General features: G+C 37.7%; 1 protein-coding gene across 1 annotated transcript in view; it reads right to left on the minus strand.

The window, feature by feature from the left end:
• Positions 1-668: 668 nt before the first annotated feature.
• The window catches only part of LOC136034421 (type I phosphatidylinositol 4,5-bisphosphate 4-phosphatase-A-like), a 32,084-nt gene continuing 15,961 nt past the window's right edge, over positions 669-16,791 (minus strand). Inside the window, exons 5-7 of the mRNA XM_065715593.1 lie at positions 15,721-15,811; positions 7,465-7,519; positions 669-4,075 (exon numbers count right to left, since the gene is read on the minus strand). Coding sequence (XP_065571665.1) covers positions 3,990-4,075; positions 7,465-7,519; positions 15,721-15,811 — 232 coding nt within the window. The 3' untranslated portion in view covers positions 669-3,989. The remainder of the gene's footprint in view (positions 4,076-7,464; positions 7,520-15,720; positions 15,812-16,791) is intronic.

A 16,791-nucleotide genomic window follows, 5' to 3' on the forward strand; every position in this document is an offset into this window, starting at 1 on the left:
CAACTAATGTTTTGTATCACGCGGAAGCACAAGCTCCACTTCTTATATCATTTATTCCTAACCATTTCAGCCAAAATTTGACTCTGAGAATGATAGAAACTGGTTAGTTAGAATTTTTTTTTGCCCTGGTATACCACAAATATCAAATAATTCATTTGGAATTTGTTCTGGAGTCAGGATTTAGAACCAGCGGGGATATTTGATAAGGCCTTGTTATAAATCACAATTACTTTGAAGACTGTTATGGTGCCAAAATTATATTTGTGACATAATTATAATTTTCAACTAATTATGTATAATGTGTTTACTATGATTTAATAAATTTACCATTAATTAATAAATTTGGTTGAACTTGTATTCGATCTTATTTAATACATTAATCAAAATTGTAAAAGACATTTTAAACATAGTTTTGACATGAGAAATACATTACCACAGATTGCAACTTTTTAAATCCCATAAATATGATTCTTTTAGGATGACGTGTTTATAATGCTGGGTTGAGCATTACGTCTTTCAATAAACCTGGGTTTACCCAGGGATCAAAGGGAGGACAAGATTTTTTCAGACTGGGACTATAAAAGCTAAAGAGAGTAGCCTATTTTCCCTGCCCATTTAGATTTAAACGAAAGACAGAAAAAAAGATCAACTCGCTCTAGAAAGTACACTTATTCGCAAATTCGGATTTATTCTTTAACCAGTAAATACAGTGGTAATTAAAAGCACACAAAAAAAACTCAACGCAATACTAATTAATAACAATATATAACCCCCTCCCCCCAAAAACTAAGGAAACATTTAATAAAAAAAACAAAAACTATTTCTAAATTCAAGAAAAGATCACAGAGAACTTTCAAAGAAACCATAAAAATGGTGAAAAAACTTCCTGAAGAGTACACATTTTTTGTTTATTTGTTTTCACAAAATCAACGAGGAACCAAAAATCCCAACGAAACTACACAAAGAAATTTGCTCAGGCGCCCTCCCCCTTTTTTTATGAATCTAGACACTTAGCAATAAGAGAAGAAAATAGTATACACGTTTTAAGGAACTAATTTCATGAACTATTTCATATTGAAAATAACGCTGGCTTTCCTTTTATACGGGTCCTTTTGTATTAAAAAAGGCCCTATATATTTCTCCAAACTAAATGACACTTCATGACAAAAATCAAATTTGGGGCCAAATTTATATCGACTTTTCTAAATTCCATTCAGAGGTGAACCTCGAGACATTTGACATCTATTAATAGTAATTGACTTGTAAAATGCTTTCTCAAGCCTAAAAAAGGTATTTCAAGACATTTAATATTCAGCAACAATCATTTTAATAAAGCATCTTAACGACTCCCAAAGAGCCTTTCGACCCTCTGTAATCAGAAACTATAGACCATGAGAAATATTTTTCGGCTTTTAATTGAAGTTCCTGCTCATTAATTCCTTAGAAATTCCTCTTAGATCATTTTCGGCGGGATCACTAGTGATTCACAAACGTACACTATGGTGTACACCAGGGGGTGGGAAGTGGGGAACTCTTTGAGTTAAAGTTGGTTAGGGGTACAGGCAATAATGGAAAAATTGGGGGAGGACCCAATATGGAAGACAAATTTATTTTGACAGTTTGAACAAGACGTGCCCGAAAATTCAAGAAAATTTTCGATTCCTAGAAGTGTTATACCTTGAAAAGCTTGCAAGACAATTCAAGATAATGAGGACAGAAACTTAGTCTTTTTAATCTGAACAAGGCTGAGGATGACGTGGCATAGATCCCGTTGAAATTATTCCAAGCAAATCATACAGTAAACCCAGAATTTCCATTACTAAATTGACAATGCACTAATTTTACTCTGTTTACTATTGTGTATGTGCTATGTAATATATGTAAGTAATTACACGCACTGAAATTATCATTGAGAATGAGTAAAAGCATATACAGACTTTAAAACAAGGACTTAGATTTGCCTATCAAGTTTTAAATGCTACCTTTTATCACCTGAAGCTATCCATAGTTTGAAGCCTTGAGTAATTTTATTACTTGGCTATAATTATTTAACATTGGCGAATTTGGTTACTAGTAAAATGGCACTGCCTATAGAGAACTTCCACAATTGGCACTGGCTGGACAAATATATGGACAAATGCGTCATCGAACATAATCTTACTATGATAAGACCCAAATGCCTAAAGAGAGCATTTAAGATATATATCGTTCTAGATTAACCCCTCGTTAATTAGCCCCCCCTTTGGTTAAAAACCCAAACTCCAAGTATAGTTTTGAAAGAATAAATACGTTAATAAGAAAAAAATTTTATGCTAATTTCAAAACTTGAAAAAATTTGAATTTACATGTAAGAAGTTGTTGACTTAAGAATATTAGCAATAATTTAAAAAAGAAGAGATGGGAACAGCCCCCCAAAAAAGCGGTTTAATCCAGAGGGAAATTGCATCATCATCAAATAAAAATTTTTTATGAATCCTAGATTGGGATATTTCATCAGTCCTTTTAAAAATACACAGACTTCCCTGTTTTCCCAAGAAGGATAGTCAAAGATACGTGTTACACGGAACAGATTCTCTTGTGCCGATACCGAATGTGTAGATCTCACGTATTTACTTAAAAAAAATCTCGAAAGCAATGGATGAATCCTTGTGGTGAAGTTCTATACCCTTGAATGGTCAGAAAGAATTTTTACCGACTCCATATTCCTAAAATACAGGAGCGTAAATTTAGAGAAGGCTTGGAAGATCGTACTCCCACCCCCACTTAGGTAAAAACCAGAATAAAATTCGAAGCGTCTCCAAAAATTGAGTAAAGGTACTTTCTTTTCAATTTTTCCACATCCCCAGAGGAAACTGAAACATCACTGTTCAGGTGATCCTTCAAGTTCACAAGTCAATCAAGTGTAAATCAATCAGAAATGGCAGACCATGTATAAATGCAGGTATTAACAAGAATAAAAATGTAATTTTCTTTTTTTACAAGCCACACCAACAGAAAACCCTTAGATACTCCCTGGGCAGACCTGAGTTAATATATGGAAGCGGAGACCGATAAAAAATCTTCTTTCTAGAGATTGGCCAATAGTTACAGTACCAAGTACTTCTTCAATTTAGTAAATGGCAAATATCTAAGTTCCACGAAGAATTATAAAAAAAGGAATGCAACGTTATAAAATACTGTGTCTGAATACATAATTTTATTTTAAAATTGTTGAGAGAATAACCTATGGACGATTGCTAAATGCATTTCAATCTTTCGTTGGTTCCTGGTATTAGATGAGAAAAAATGAGTATAAAAAATGACAAAATATATTAAAACTCGCTCCTCTGAATCACTCATATCGGAGAATCCTATCAAACTGTTGGATACCAAAAGAAATGCACAAATCATAAAAGCCGGATCAATTTAACAACTTCAATCATCTCGCGTTAAGGCCGAGCTTGGGCATTAGCCAAAAGCTGATGTTAAGATGTTAAGAAGCAAAGAGGATTCCCATCTTTATAATTATTTCTATCTTCTTCAAACTTGGCTCGCGAATTTCACTTTGTACAGTTATTAAAATATGAGAAATAAAATCATGGGGATTCCAAATTTTAACTGAAAAGAAACTTGATAATAGCAATAATATATACAGAAAAATATCAGATTCAAAGGAAAAATTATAGCATTTACTCAGAATCAGAAAAATTATTTAATTTGAAAGAATGAATTTATAGTATCTAAACAACATTTTATTGGAGCACATAGAGCCCATTGATACCAGATTGAAGTAATTCCCATCAATTCGCGAGGTTTGAAATCCAAATTGGCTGTTTAATTTTTCAAAAATATGCCCAGCTAAAACACCATCTCCTACGTGCATGAGTTCAGTCAGGCAAATTTGCAAGAAATTAGACAGTCAAATCATTACATGACCAATCAACGACAAATAGCCAAAGGCACACATATCCTATAACACTCCTCTGAGCTCGGCCCAACCTGTTTTCCCCTCACATGGGGCCTTCATTTTGGCTTATCCTCATGGTAAGATAGTAGATACTTCTTATAAACAGAACGAGGGCAATTAAAAATGCACCTAAAAAAAAAATAATCGATAAATTAGATAAATGAGGGCAAATCTAAAAAACACACCGAGATTACTGGTATTTTTTTCACATCTTTATTAATAATTCATTTTCCCGATTCTTCTAACCAATCAAAGCACCAAAACTATAAAGGTTGGTGACTTCTGTCTGTTGTGACGTGTTTGTAGCCCGCAGTTCTTTTATTTTTTATTCTTCTATTCATTCTTTCATTCTATTTATTTTTATTTCTTTGTTTTCTCAATAGTTTTTTTTTCTGTAAAACCTGGCATTATGTGAACAGCCCACTGTCTAATTTGAACAAGTCGACAGATGGAGCGCCATTTTCTGTCAAGACGTGTTTGATAATCCGTGGTTCACTATTTTTCCTTTCCCGTTTTTTTTTCTTTTTTTCATTATATACGAGTTCGATCTCGTATGTTCTTATTTATTCTTTCTTTCAATAATATTATTTTGTTGTACTTGAGGTTAGACGTTAGCACCCCAGTATGACTCAATCAACAGATTTTTTTTTTTTTTTTTTTTTTTTTTTTTTTTTTTTTTTTTTTTTTTTTTTTTTTTTTTTTTTTTATGGGAGAGGGAATAATAAAGAATGAATTTTATTTGATGATTTCAATAAAAGTGCCCAGAAATTGAATAAAATTTATGATTTGTGTGATGGAGGGCCTGGACCTAAATTCCTGTGCTTTGAGCAAGTCTCTGTATCTATCATACATGTTCTTTTTTGTTTATTCCTTCAATTCTTTCTTTTTTGTTGTACAAGAATGTTATATGAATCGTTCAGTGCCAATAAAACAGACAGCATTCTCTGCTCAGACAAGTTTTACAGTCCATGGTTATCTATTTTTTTTGTCATTTTTTCCATTATAAAAATTATTTATTGATTTTACTTGAACTTTCTTGATGTACTTGAACTTAGATGAGCCATCCAGTGCCATAATTTGACTCAGCTAAAAGGGCATACAGCGTTCTCTGTCAAAACGTCTTTACGAGTCTTTGGCTCGCAATTATTATTTTATTCTATTTGTTCCAACCAGGCACGTACAATATCTTTTTTTTGGGGGGGGATAATAATGACAAATTATATTTGACAATTTGAGTAATAAGTGCACAGAAATTCAGGGGAATTTACGATTGGAGGGAGGGGGCAAATCTTTCTATCCTGAGTACGTTTCTTTTTCCATCATATACATTCTTATTTATTTGGTCTTTCAACAGTTTCTTTCTTGTTGTACTTGGCGGTAGAAGAGCAGCCCAAAATCAACAGAACGAACACTGTTATTTGTAGAGACGCGCTTGACATTCCGTTGTTATGTAATTTTCTTTTTTCCATTTAATCCATTATATACACTCTTATTTATTTATTTTTGCAATAATTTCTTTTCTTTAAACTTTCTAGCACCCAACTTGACGCGGTCATCAGAACAAGCAGCATTTATAGTCAGTCTATTATTCTTTTCTCTTTTTCTAACGTTTGTTCCTTTATAAAGTAACATACCAGTTGAAATCACTTACAAACATGATGACTTTCGATTTGACTTAAGTTTCAACTAAAATTCAAGAATAATATACCGTTGTTAAGCACACAAAGTGGAATTTATAGAACTTAAAAGGTAAGAAAAATGGCTTTGGACTTTACAGTCCCTACCGGCGGTGCTCCTCTCCGTTTCTTGGCCCTTCAGCCAGGAAGTGCAATAGGGGTTGGGGGCCAACCATCCTGTGCTTTCGCAAACTTAAGACCTCTAAATAAATATTATCGCTATCTATTTTTTAATTGCTGCAATATGGAACCATTTACCGGCAGCCCCGAAAACTGCCGAAAACCTTGTGCTCTGCTAAAGAAAACTGCAAAGCATTTGCTTTGCGAAGCAGTCTGATGGTAGCTAGCAAACATAGTATCGCAGAAAAGTTAACATGCCGGTAAAACAATCAACATTGTAAAACTGAGATAAAAAAAAATCAAAATTTGCTTCAACAAAGTCCCTTAATGGTTTTCCTAAATAAATGGAAATCATCAATAGTCTTAACCTCACTTTTTAAACTACTTCAGGTACCAAAAAAACAAACACGAAACACAATACACACATAAAACATAAACGAGAAGAAATGCATCAAGGTAAATAAAAATCAACAAAAAGAGGAATAGAAGAATAGACCGAGAATAGAAAAGAAAATCAACTTCGAATAATTATAACACTTCATTTACGCCTTTCATCTAATTATAAATAGCTCCGAGTTAGGTTTAGTCCTGCAATTCCCAAAAACAGACAAGGCTGGAGTTTCAACAAAACCAAAAAAAATTAAACTCGATGTTTACGCAATCCTTATTTTTAAACTCGATTAATATTCGATTTTAGTGCACGACGACGTTTTCTCAATAGAAATTAGGAATTCCTGAACGCAATTTTATCTCCCATGATCTTAAAATCATGTGTAATATTTATCTTTAAAACAACTGTTTGGTAATTTTTGGTAATATTTGGTAATATTTATGTCTAGAACAGCTGTTACTATTTGGTTATACATAAACAATGGCTGACTGTCAATTTTAACCAAATAGCGTACTCAAAGTTAACATTAATTTGCTAACACTTTAAATCTTAATAAGCCAACTTCTAAAGTTGGAAAATTCTGAACAGAAGTTGATTCCCAACATTTGAAATCATTTGTTATTACTTATTTTTGAGAGATTTTTAATATTCTTTTGATATTTTGATAAATCATATTGATGTTTTTTTATTCATTTGTGGCTGTTTTCACGTACAAGACTGAATAGTGTAAAGACGTTAGGATTACCTTTGCTAATGCTTTATAATAATCAGTAAACATTTTAAATTTTATCCCGAAGAAAAAGATCGAGTTTTGGAGTTTCCCAGTATCGAGCTTGAATTTGTAGAATCATTTTTAAACTCGAGTTTCTATACTTGAGTTCAAGCCCAATACTAGGGATGCCCTACCAGCTGCCTACGATCAGTTACCAAAAGCAAAATGATTATCATTTAAATTAGCCATTACCAAAAACTTAATATGCAGCTTTTCGGATTAGAAGCTAGTCGACTTAAAGAGATTAGAGCGACTAATAGCCTAATTCCATCTCCCAATCAATAGCCAAATATTTTACTGTATTATTATGAGTAAAATTGTGCCAATATAAGAATCTTTACAGTAAAAAGGGAGATATACTATTATGGATTATTTATGGGGTTTTATGGTTTTTGGTCAGGCACATGCAGAAAAAGTGAGAATAATGAAGTTGATTCAAAGCGGAAGAGAGCGATCGCAATATTGTCAAAGTATACTATACTAAACGGTAAATTTTTTTGTTCGTCTTGAATTCTGTTTCACGGAATATATTTCATTAGTGAAATGTTAGTTAACTTACCGACATAAACTACATAGATACCACCATGAGTCGAGGCATAGGTATAAGTGCCAGCCTAGAAAAGTAAGCCTTCATTAAATGATTTCCTTTTTTTAATGAACTATTAGAATGAAAAAAAAATAATATTTACCTGAATTATTGCAAAGGAAAACTAAAGTTCAAGATTTGTGACAAATTGGAAATTATAAGATGTTTTCTGTAAGCTAGCTGAGAAGTTAAAAACTAATGACAAAAGTTCCATAATCCCTATAAAGCTGTTGAAAGTTAAGATTTTGAAAGAATAATGGATTTTGAAAGAGTAATTCCGTACAGGAATTAGGAGAGGCAGTTGGGGGGCTGCCGCCCCCCAAACCCCCGCTTTTAAAGACTCTTTTGTACAGGTTTTTTGTTGTCCCCCCGCTCTTGGCTTCGGAAAGGCCCTCTTTTAATTAACAAAAAATTGAAATGAATGAATAATGGAATAACTTCGAAAAATGTTAAACACAAGAGGACAGGAGAACCATTGCGCCGAAACTAGTAATTAGTAGCAATGAAGTTGACCACTCCATTTACATTTTAACATAATTATTGAAACTGTTTCCCAGACACAGAGCACACAAGCCTAGAGCTGGGGGTTTGTTGGTGTACAACAAAAAACCTGTACAAAAGAGTCTTTAAAAGCGGGGGGTTTGGGGGGCGGCAGCCCCCCAACTGCCTCTCCTAATTCCTGTACGTTTTAAGGTTCGACTTTGGGACGCAGCCTCTTTAACTCTTTAAGAAAACGAAGTTTTTTTCATATTATTCCAGAATAGATTCAAAACGTACAATTAAGCCCCAAAAACTTCTAGGCAATAATAAAAGTTTACGAAGAAAAAGTATGCCACTAGTAGGACTCTAATACAGGACTTGTGATTTACTTGCATACACTTTTCGGAGGTGATGGAGTTCGTCCGGAATGATGCAAACAATGTCTGTTGACCACGTACCTCTGGATATGGGGTTTCCCCTAACTAATCGCTCCGATCAGGGTGGCCTCAACCTCATGAGGTGGGTGGAGCCCACCCCAGGATTCTCAGTATCCAGGTAAATCCTGGCTCTAATCAGAATCCAGGCCTAGGGTCGGTTGGGCCTGCATCCCTCGACCTGAAATCGATTGCAATGAATAGCTTAGCAACTGCCTCGGATGACCGATCTTCTTTTATCCCATCACGACCCCTGCTCGCCCCTGGACTGAGAAATGACCAGCGTTTGAATCTCCTTGACCATGGTGGCCTCCGGATTGCCACCTGGAATGTATTGACACTGAACTTTCCCGGAGCAAAGACGCTTCTGGCGATGGAACTGAAGCGATTCCGCATCTCTATTGCTGGAATAACAGAAACCCACCTAGTCGGGAACGGGACTGATCCCATAGGTGAGGGATACCACCTTCTATGGTCTGGACAGACAACGACTAGGAGAAATGGGGTCGGACTAGTACTTGATAACAAGTCCATAAAGTGTCTACTGTCATTTACTCCCGTCTCGGATAGAATAGCTAATGCTCGACTGAGTCATAAGCAAGGAAAAATGACAGTCCTTGTCTGCTATGCTCCGACAAATGAAGCCGACGACGAAGAAATGGAAACTTTCTACTCTGCCCTGGTTAATGAACTGTCCAAGATATCCCCCCACGATATTGTCATCCTTTTGGGTGATATGAATGCAACAGTGAGCGACAACCACGACCTATGGCGGCAAGTCATCGGACCAGTTATTCCGGACCCTCTAAATGACAATGGGCTAAGGCTCCTTCAACTGTGCAGCATGCATAACCTTGTCATTACGAGCACGCTGTTCGCAAGGAAGGATATCCACAAATACACATGGTACAGCAACGACGGCCGTACCAAAAAAATGATCGACTATATCATTGTCTCACAGAGATGGAGATCCTCGATTAGTAACTGCAGGACGTACAGGTCAGCCGAGATTGGTAACACTGACCATCGCCTCGTTGTAGCTAATATGCGACTGAGGCTCCAAGCCCAGCGCTCGCAACCTAGACCGACCAAGATTGATGTCTCTCGTCTCTCCGATCAAGAGATACGGTCCAAGTATGCCATTGATGTCTCGAACCGCTTCGACGCACTCCTGCCATTTGAAAGTTCTGAGGACGCATGGATCTCGTTTAAGAAGAATGTCCTGGAGTCAGCGACCGCAAATATTGGAAGGGCGAAGCGTGCTAAGAAAGCGTGGGTTCAGTTCGATACGCTTGACGTCATTGAGCAGAGACGCAAGGCAAGGCTTCTGGGCGACATGCCGACCTACAGGCGCCTCAATGGTGTCCGCAACAAGCTGATACAGCGAGACAAGAAACTGTTTGTGGAAAGGAAGGCAAACGAGCTGGAGGGCGCAGCCATGAAAGGGGACGTCGGGAGCCTCTACAAGCACCTCCGTGACCTCACAAGCGACAAAGCCCCCTCAGTTGCATCTGTTGTCTCTGCGGACGGCCAGCCACTTAGTGACGAGGCCGCTCAGGTCAGTCGATGGAAAGACCACTTCTCAAGTCTCCTCAATGCCGATGCTGTAGCACAGACTGACCAGGAACTCGCACGCCTAGCTGCCAGCACTCAGGAAGTGCCGTCAAACGAACCAGAGACTTCCTTCACGACAGCAGAAATCCATTCTGCTTTGAAACGTCTAAAGAATAACAAAGCGGCAGGCGTATGCGGAGTATCCGCTGAGCTCCTGAAGTATGCTGGACCGGCGATGTTACTTTGGCTGCAAATGCTGTTTTCCGTGGTGTGGCGCACAGAATGGGTCCCGAAGGACTGGCGACTTGGCATAATCCTGCCCCTTTGGAAGAGAAAGGGGAGCAAGAGCATCTGCTCTAATTACAGAGGTATAACCCTTCTCTCAGTCCCTGGAAAGCTCTTTGCCATGACCCTGCTAGACAGATGCACGAGTATCCTCCGAAGAAAAAGGAGAGTTCAGCAGGCCGGATTTATGCCAGGGAGGTCCACTGTCGATTAAATCTTCACTATGCGCCAGTTAATTGAGAAAACTAGAGACTTCAGGAGGAACGCATACGTGGCCTTCGTAGACTTCAAAGCTGCTTTTGACTCCGTCGATCGGAACTCTGTTTGGCTAATACTTAGATCGACGGGTCTACCAGATAAATACTGCAAGCTTTTTGAAAAGCTGTACGAAGAGACCGAGAGTTGCGTCCAAGTCAACGGAAAAAGGAGCACGACATTCAATATCAAAACGGGCGGTCGCCAAGGGTGTGCCGCCGCCCCGGAATTGTTCAATTGTGTGATAGACTATGTGATGACAAGAACTACAAATCGCCTGCCCTTTGGTCTGCAGTTTGGAGATCGCATTCTGACGGATGCGGACTTCGCAGACGATCTTGCTCTCGTTGCCGACTCAATCGACCAGCTGACCGACGCTCTGGAAGTCCTGAAGGAAGAGGCAGCAAAAGTGGGGCTGAAAATCAACTGGCTCAAAACTAAGATTATGGCAATTGAACCCCCAGGTCCAGTCTCGCACCCTGATACCATAACTGTCTGCGGAACACTTGTTGAAGTCGTTAAAAACTTCACTTACCTCGGCTCTGTGCTGTCCAATGATGGCTCCGTAGACAAAGAGGTATGCAGCCGAATATCGAAAGCCTCTTCCATCGTCGGTAGACTCAACAGTCTATGGAGAATGCCGCACATCTCAAGGCGTACGAAAATGCGAATCTATAACGCATCCGTAAGCTCCGTCCTGCTCTACGCGGCGGAAACCTGGCCCCTCAAATCAACCATCCTTAAAATGATAGACGTCTGTCAGACGAAACAGCTTCGCCGGATCGAGGGATTCCGGTGGGATGATTTTGTAAGCAATGCAAGGTTGCTTACTCTCACCTCCCAGGTGCCATTCTCCGTCCAGATAGCGCAGAGGTCTCTCAGATGGTTCGGACACCTCCTACGAATGCCGACATCAACGCCAGCCCGAATAGTGTTTGACTTCGACCCAAAAGCCCATGGCTGGTCTCGCCCGAGGGGCAGACCTCGGACAAGGTGGAAAGACAGCTTCGACAAATTCTTGGTGATGGCCAACATTGCTGTCGACGAGGCGTCTCACTTAGCAGCAGACCGGTCCGCCTGGAGAAGTCAAGTTGCGAAGCTCTCTACGCCGCACCCCATGCGGCAGGAGCCTTAAGTCAAGTTAAGTCAAGTCAAGCTATGAAACCCTTATATACTGTTAAAGAAATTTGTAAAAACCTAATAGTCGACAGACATAAATAACAGCTAGAGTATGAAGTTTGTAAATGTGCGGGGTCTCCTAAGAAGAAAAACAAAATGATAGTAATAATATAACACAATTTCTAGCCTAACTGAAGTTAGTCTCTATATTAAATAAACTTCTACGGTAGGCAAGCGCCCTGTTCCACCTTTTTTAATCAGACCTAAATGCGAAAACTGCAAAATAGACTTTTAATCACGCCTTTTTCAGAATAATGAAGTATGAATACTTACTTTTACGTTTGGATGACTACGAATCTTAATCCTATTTGATGTTCTTAGTTGTACAGTTTACGCTTAGTTCCTTTTACTATGCAAAACTCAAACAGCCTCACAGAGATATAGCCCGTTGTTCAATGTTGCCCCCCCCCCGCCGCGGACAATTGAGAGTAGAACAAATAAAAAGAATGAAGAAAAGAAGGGATTTGGAATATTCTAAAACTGAGGGCTGCTGGCTGACTTACTATAGCAGGATATGATAAAACTTAAAGACAATAATCTAGAAATACGAAATAAGTGGGAGCTGAGGAATGGATGTCCTGTGATGGGTTTGCATAGAGATACACAGTCTGGGACTAACAAGTGTGAGTAAGTACTTCCCGTGGGCTCGGTCTGGCATTGACATGATTAGAAAATACTACCATTCCAGCCCTCGCGACGGAGAATGCGTCCGCTTCTTTTTAATATAATTTAAATAACATGGAGTCGAACCCCAAGCCTGAACAAAGCAAACGGAGAATGGATCGAACTCCTTATTCCAAATCAGCAAGCAAATATAAAAGTAAACTATAGAATATTTTACACCATACATCATACCAATATTTTGGAATATAGGTAGAACATTCGAAAATCCCTTCTATTCTTGATTCTTTTATTTGTATTACGTGTTGCATGTGTGTGGGGGGGGGATTCCCAGTAGGTAATTGTCAGCGGGAAGAATAGTCCACACGGTGGGGGAGGGGATTTCCAAGGAGGAATCAGCCTGACACCATAGCTCGTATGGTTGTAAACATTAACAAAAAAGACATACCACTACTTTTACTACTTAAAACTCACTGCAGCACAAAGCCGCCTGAAGCCAACACAGCTAAGCATAAATAGGTATATTTGTATGCATATTTTTTCAACTAGCCTAATTAATACATAGTAACTAACCTATAATCAACTATTTCATAGCAAATTGACCAAATCAGATTGGATATGAATTAATTTCAACCTATAATTAAAATCAAAATATCGATAAGGCAAGTTTCAGCTTTTCAGAAAAAAATAAAATATTTTTCGCACTGAATACAAACATGTAAAGGTTATACAATAACCGGCTTCATAATATCTCAATAAAACAAGAGCTAAGAGCTCATATGGCACCTGTGACGAGGCGAGAAGAGCTAAGAGCCAAGAGATTGATTTAAAAAGGAAAATAAGAGGCTTAATGCCGATCAGGATTTAAAATAAGAGCTATTAGTCACGATGTCCTTCTAAATATCAAAATTCATTAAGAGCCGATCACCCGCTCATAAGTTATAAATACCTATTTTTTTCTACTTTTTCCTCTCCCTTTAGCCTCCCAGATAATCGAATCTGGGAAAACGACTTTATCAAGTCAAATTGTGCAGCTCCCTGACACACCTACCAATTTTCATCGTCCTAGCACGTCCAGAAGCACCAAACTCGCCAAATCACTGAACCCCTCCCCCCAACTCCTCCAAAGAGAGCGAATCCAGTACGATTCTGTCAATCACGTATCAAGGACATTTGTTTATTCTATCCAGCAAGCTTCATCCCGATTCCACCACTCCAAGTGTTTTTTCCCAGATTTCCCCCACCAATTCCCCCAAATGTCAAAAGATATGGTCGGGATTTAAAATAAGAGCTCTGAGACATGAATTCCTTCTAAAAATCAAATTTCATTTAGATCCGATCATCTATTCGTAAGATAAAAATACTCCAATTTTCACGTTTTTCAAGAATTCCGGTTTCCCCCTCCAACTCCCCCCAATGTCACAGGATCTGGTCGGAATTTAAAATCAGAACTTTAAAGCACAAGATCCTTCTAAATATCAAATTTCATTAAGATTTGGACACCCTTTCGTAAGTTACAAATACCTAAATTTTCAAAATTACCCCCTCCCCCCCAATTCCACCAAAGAGAGCAGATCCGGTCCGGTTATGTCAGTCACGTATCTTAGACAGGTTTCTATTCTTCCCATTCAGTTTCATCCTGATCTCACCGCTTTAAGTATTTTCTAAGATTTCCGGTCCCCCCAACTGCCCCCCCCCGATTACGATTGATCCGGTTGAGATTTAAAATAAGAGATCTGAGATACGAGGTCCTTCTAAATATGAAGTTTCATGAAGATCCGATCACTCCTTCGTAAGTTAAAAATACGTAATTTTTCTTATTTTTCAGAAATAGCACCCCCCCCCCCAATAGAGCGGATCCGTTCCAATTATGTAAATCACGTATGTAAGACATTTGCTTATTTTTCCCACCAAGTTTCATCCCGATCCCTCTAATCTAAGCGTTTTCCATGATTTTAGGTTCCCCCACCCCAAACTTCCCCCGATGTCAATAGATCCGGTCAGGATTTAAAATACGAGCTTTGAGACACGATATCCTTCTAAATATCAAATTTCATTGAGATCCGATCACCCGTTCGTAAGTTAAAAATACCTCATTTTTTCTAATTTTTCAGAATTAACCCCTCCCCAAACTACCCCAAAGAGAGCGGATCCTTTCCGTTTATGTCAATCATGTATCTAGGACTTGTGCTTATTTTTCCCACCAAGTTTCATCCCGGTCCCTCCGCTCTAAGTGTTTTCCAAGTTTTAGGTTTCCCCCCTCCAACTCCCCCCAATGTCATCAGATCCGGTCGGGATTTAAAATAAGAGCTCTGAGACAGAAAATTATTCCAAACATGAAATTTCATTAAGATCCCATCACCCGCTCATAAGGTAAAAATACTTCATTTTTTCTATTTTTCCGAATTAACTGGCCCCTCACCCCCCCCCCCCAGATGGTCAAATCGGGAAAACGACTATTTCTAATTTAATCTGGTCCACTCCCTGATACGCTTGCCAAATTTCATCGTCCTAGCTTACCGGGAAGTGCCTAAAGTAGCAAAACCAGGACCGACACAGACAGAATTTGCGATTGCTATATGTTACTTGGTTAATACCAAGTGCCATAAAAAATACAGCAGACAATTCTTGTTTTTTTTATAGAATTACAAAAAAGTCAAGACAGACGAGATGGTTTATATAAAAATATATTAGATTTAATATTCTTTACAGGATATCAAGGGTAGAATTATTAGCAAGATCAAGGTTTAAAATCTACTCCCCCTTTCTTTTACCGATTTTCTTTACCGAAAATCTGATACCGTGTTCACCTACGGAATAGTACTTATTTCACTTTATTACTAGGTGAGATTTGGTTATGATGTGAATTGCTAATATTATTTTTTCAAACGAAATTTTGCAAGAAGAGGAAATTTGCAAAAGAAATATGAAATTAAGATGATTTTGGCAACCACTTTCTTTGGTGCCCAAAGACATTATCTTAATTAGATTTCAATTAATGGAGAAATTACAGTAAGAAAACCGAGAAAAATTACATTAAACTCAAATTAAAATTCCCGTTGATACCAAATAAATTTTAGGATTCAAAGATGGCTCAAAACGGACCTGAAATCTTTCTTTTCTGGCTTTTAGACAAAAACAAAAACGAGGAATCAGACCCCAAAATACGGTCCTTAAGCATATACAAAGTACAGTTTAGGTAGAATTACCTGACATCCATGTGGAACAGATAAAATAGAAGTTCCTTAAAATAGCGTTTTTCGATGTCTAATTTACATCTGCCCAAATTGTGGGCCAGATAAGTAGTTAAAATAATTAGCTCTAAATTATAGCTACGCACCTACAATTTGATACTAATCAAGCTTACAACAATGGATCAAAAATAAAAACACATCAAGGAAAAATATTTTTTAAACTTTACCGTAACTCCAATTCCAATAGCCAAGAATGTGGCAGTAAGGATCAAGAAGATTATTCCACGACTTCTAGCAAACTCTCGTCCAACAGAAGAACTAGAAGAAAGAGGATAAACCCAATATATAAGTACTATAGATAAAAAACCAAAAATGTGAAGGGTAATCACAAACCCCTAACAATTTCGGGGTTGAGGTAATAATTACTTAATTTCGAGCATCCAATATGATATTGCATGCAATTTGAAATTTTGAGCAACAAAAACAAAAAACAAAGTTTTGCCACATACTATATTTACGTGTAATTAACTGCAATTACAAATCGAATAATCGCAATCGTTATTCTCTATTGAGGGTCGCTTGGACAGGAAAATTAGTTTTACTCGAGTAAATTGAAAGTTAGAAGAAATGGTAAAGTCTAATGGTCAAAAACTTTTTGCAGCTCCATAGTACCTTTTGAGAGAAATTCGGTCAGGAATATTTTTAATTTATTCTGACAGATAAACCCACCAAGAATTTTCTATCTAGAAAAGAACAGATTGCAACTTATTCAACTCTGATGCATAATAAACCAGTAATCAATGTAAAAGTTTTAAGAAGCACTATTGAATGGAATTTAATAATTACAATTGTCTATTAAACGCCAAAACTGACAGAAATCTGTCAAATTTGACAGAAATCAGGAACATTAATTTTACTCGAATAAATTGAAAGTTGAAAGAAACGGTCGAAGTTTAGTGGTCTAAAAACAAAAACATTGGATTCAAAAATCTTGCACCTCCATATCACCATTTTGAGATAAGTTCTATCAGGAAGAGTTTTAATTTATCCTTATGGATAAATCCACCAAGAATTTTCTAGAGTAACAAATTGCAGAGTCCACCCTCTCATGCTAATTCACGGTGGGTTGGGTTCAAACCTGTTGAGGGTTTAACGTGTTAAAGTTTAACGTGGTAAAGAGAGAGCGACAGAGAAGCTCGACTGCTATACAGGGGACACGGGCTAGATGGGAGCCCCATATGAAAAATGACTATATTGTTGGTATATGTGTAAGCGAATGGTTACATTATTATTACCGC

This window comes from Artemia franciscana, chromosome 13 (assembly GCF_032884065.1).
Source record: "Artemia franciscana chromosome 13, ASM3288406v1, whole genome shotgun sequence".
Lineage (NCBI taxonomy): Eukaryota > Metazoa > Arthropoda > Branchiopoda > Anostraca > Artemiidae > Artemia > Artemia franciscana.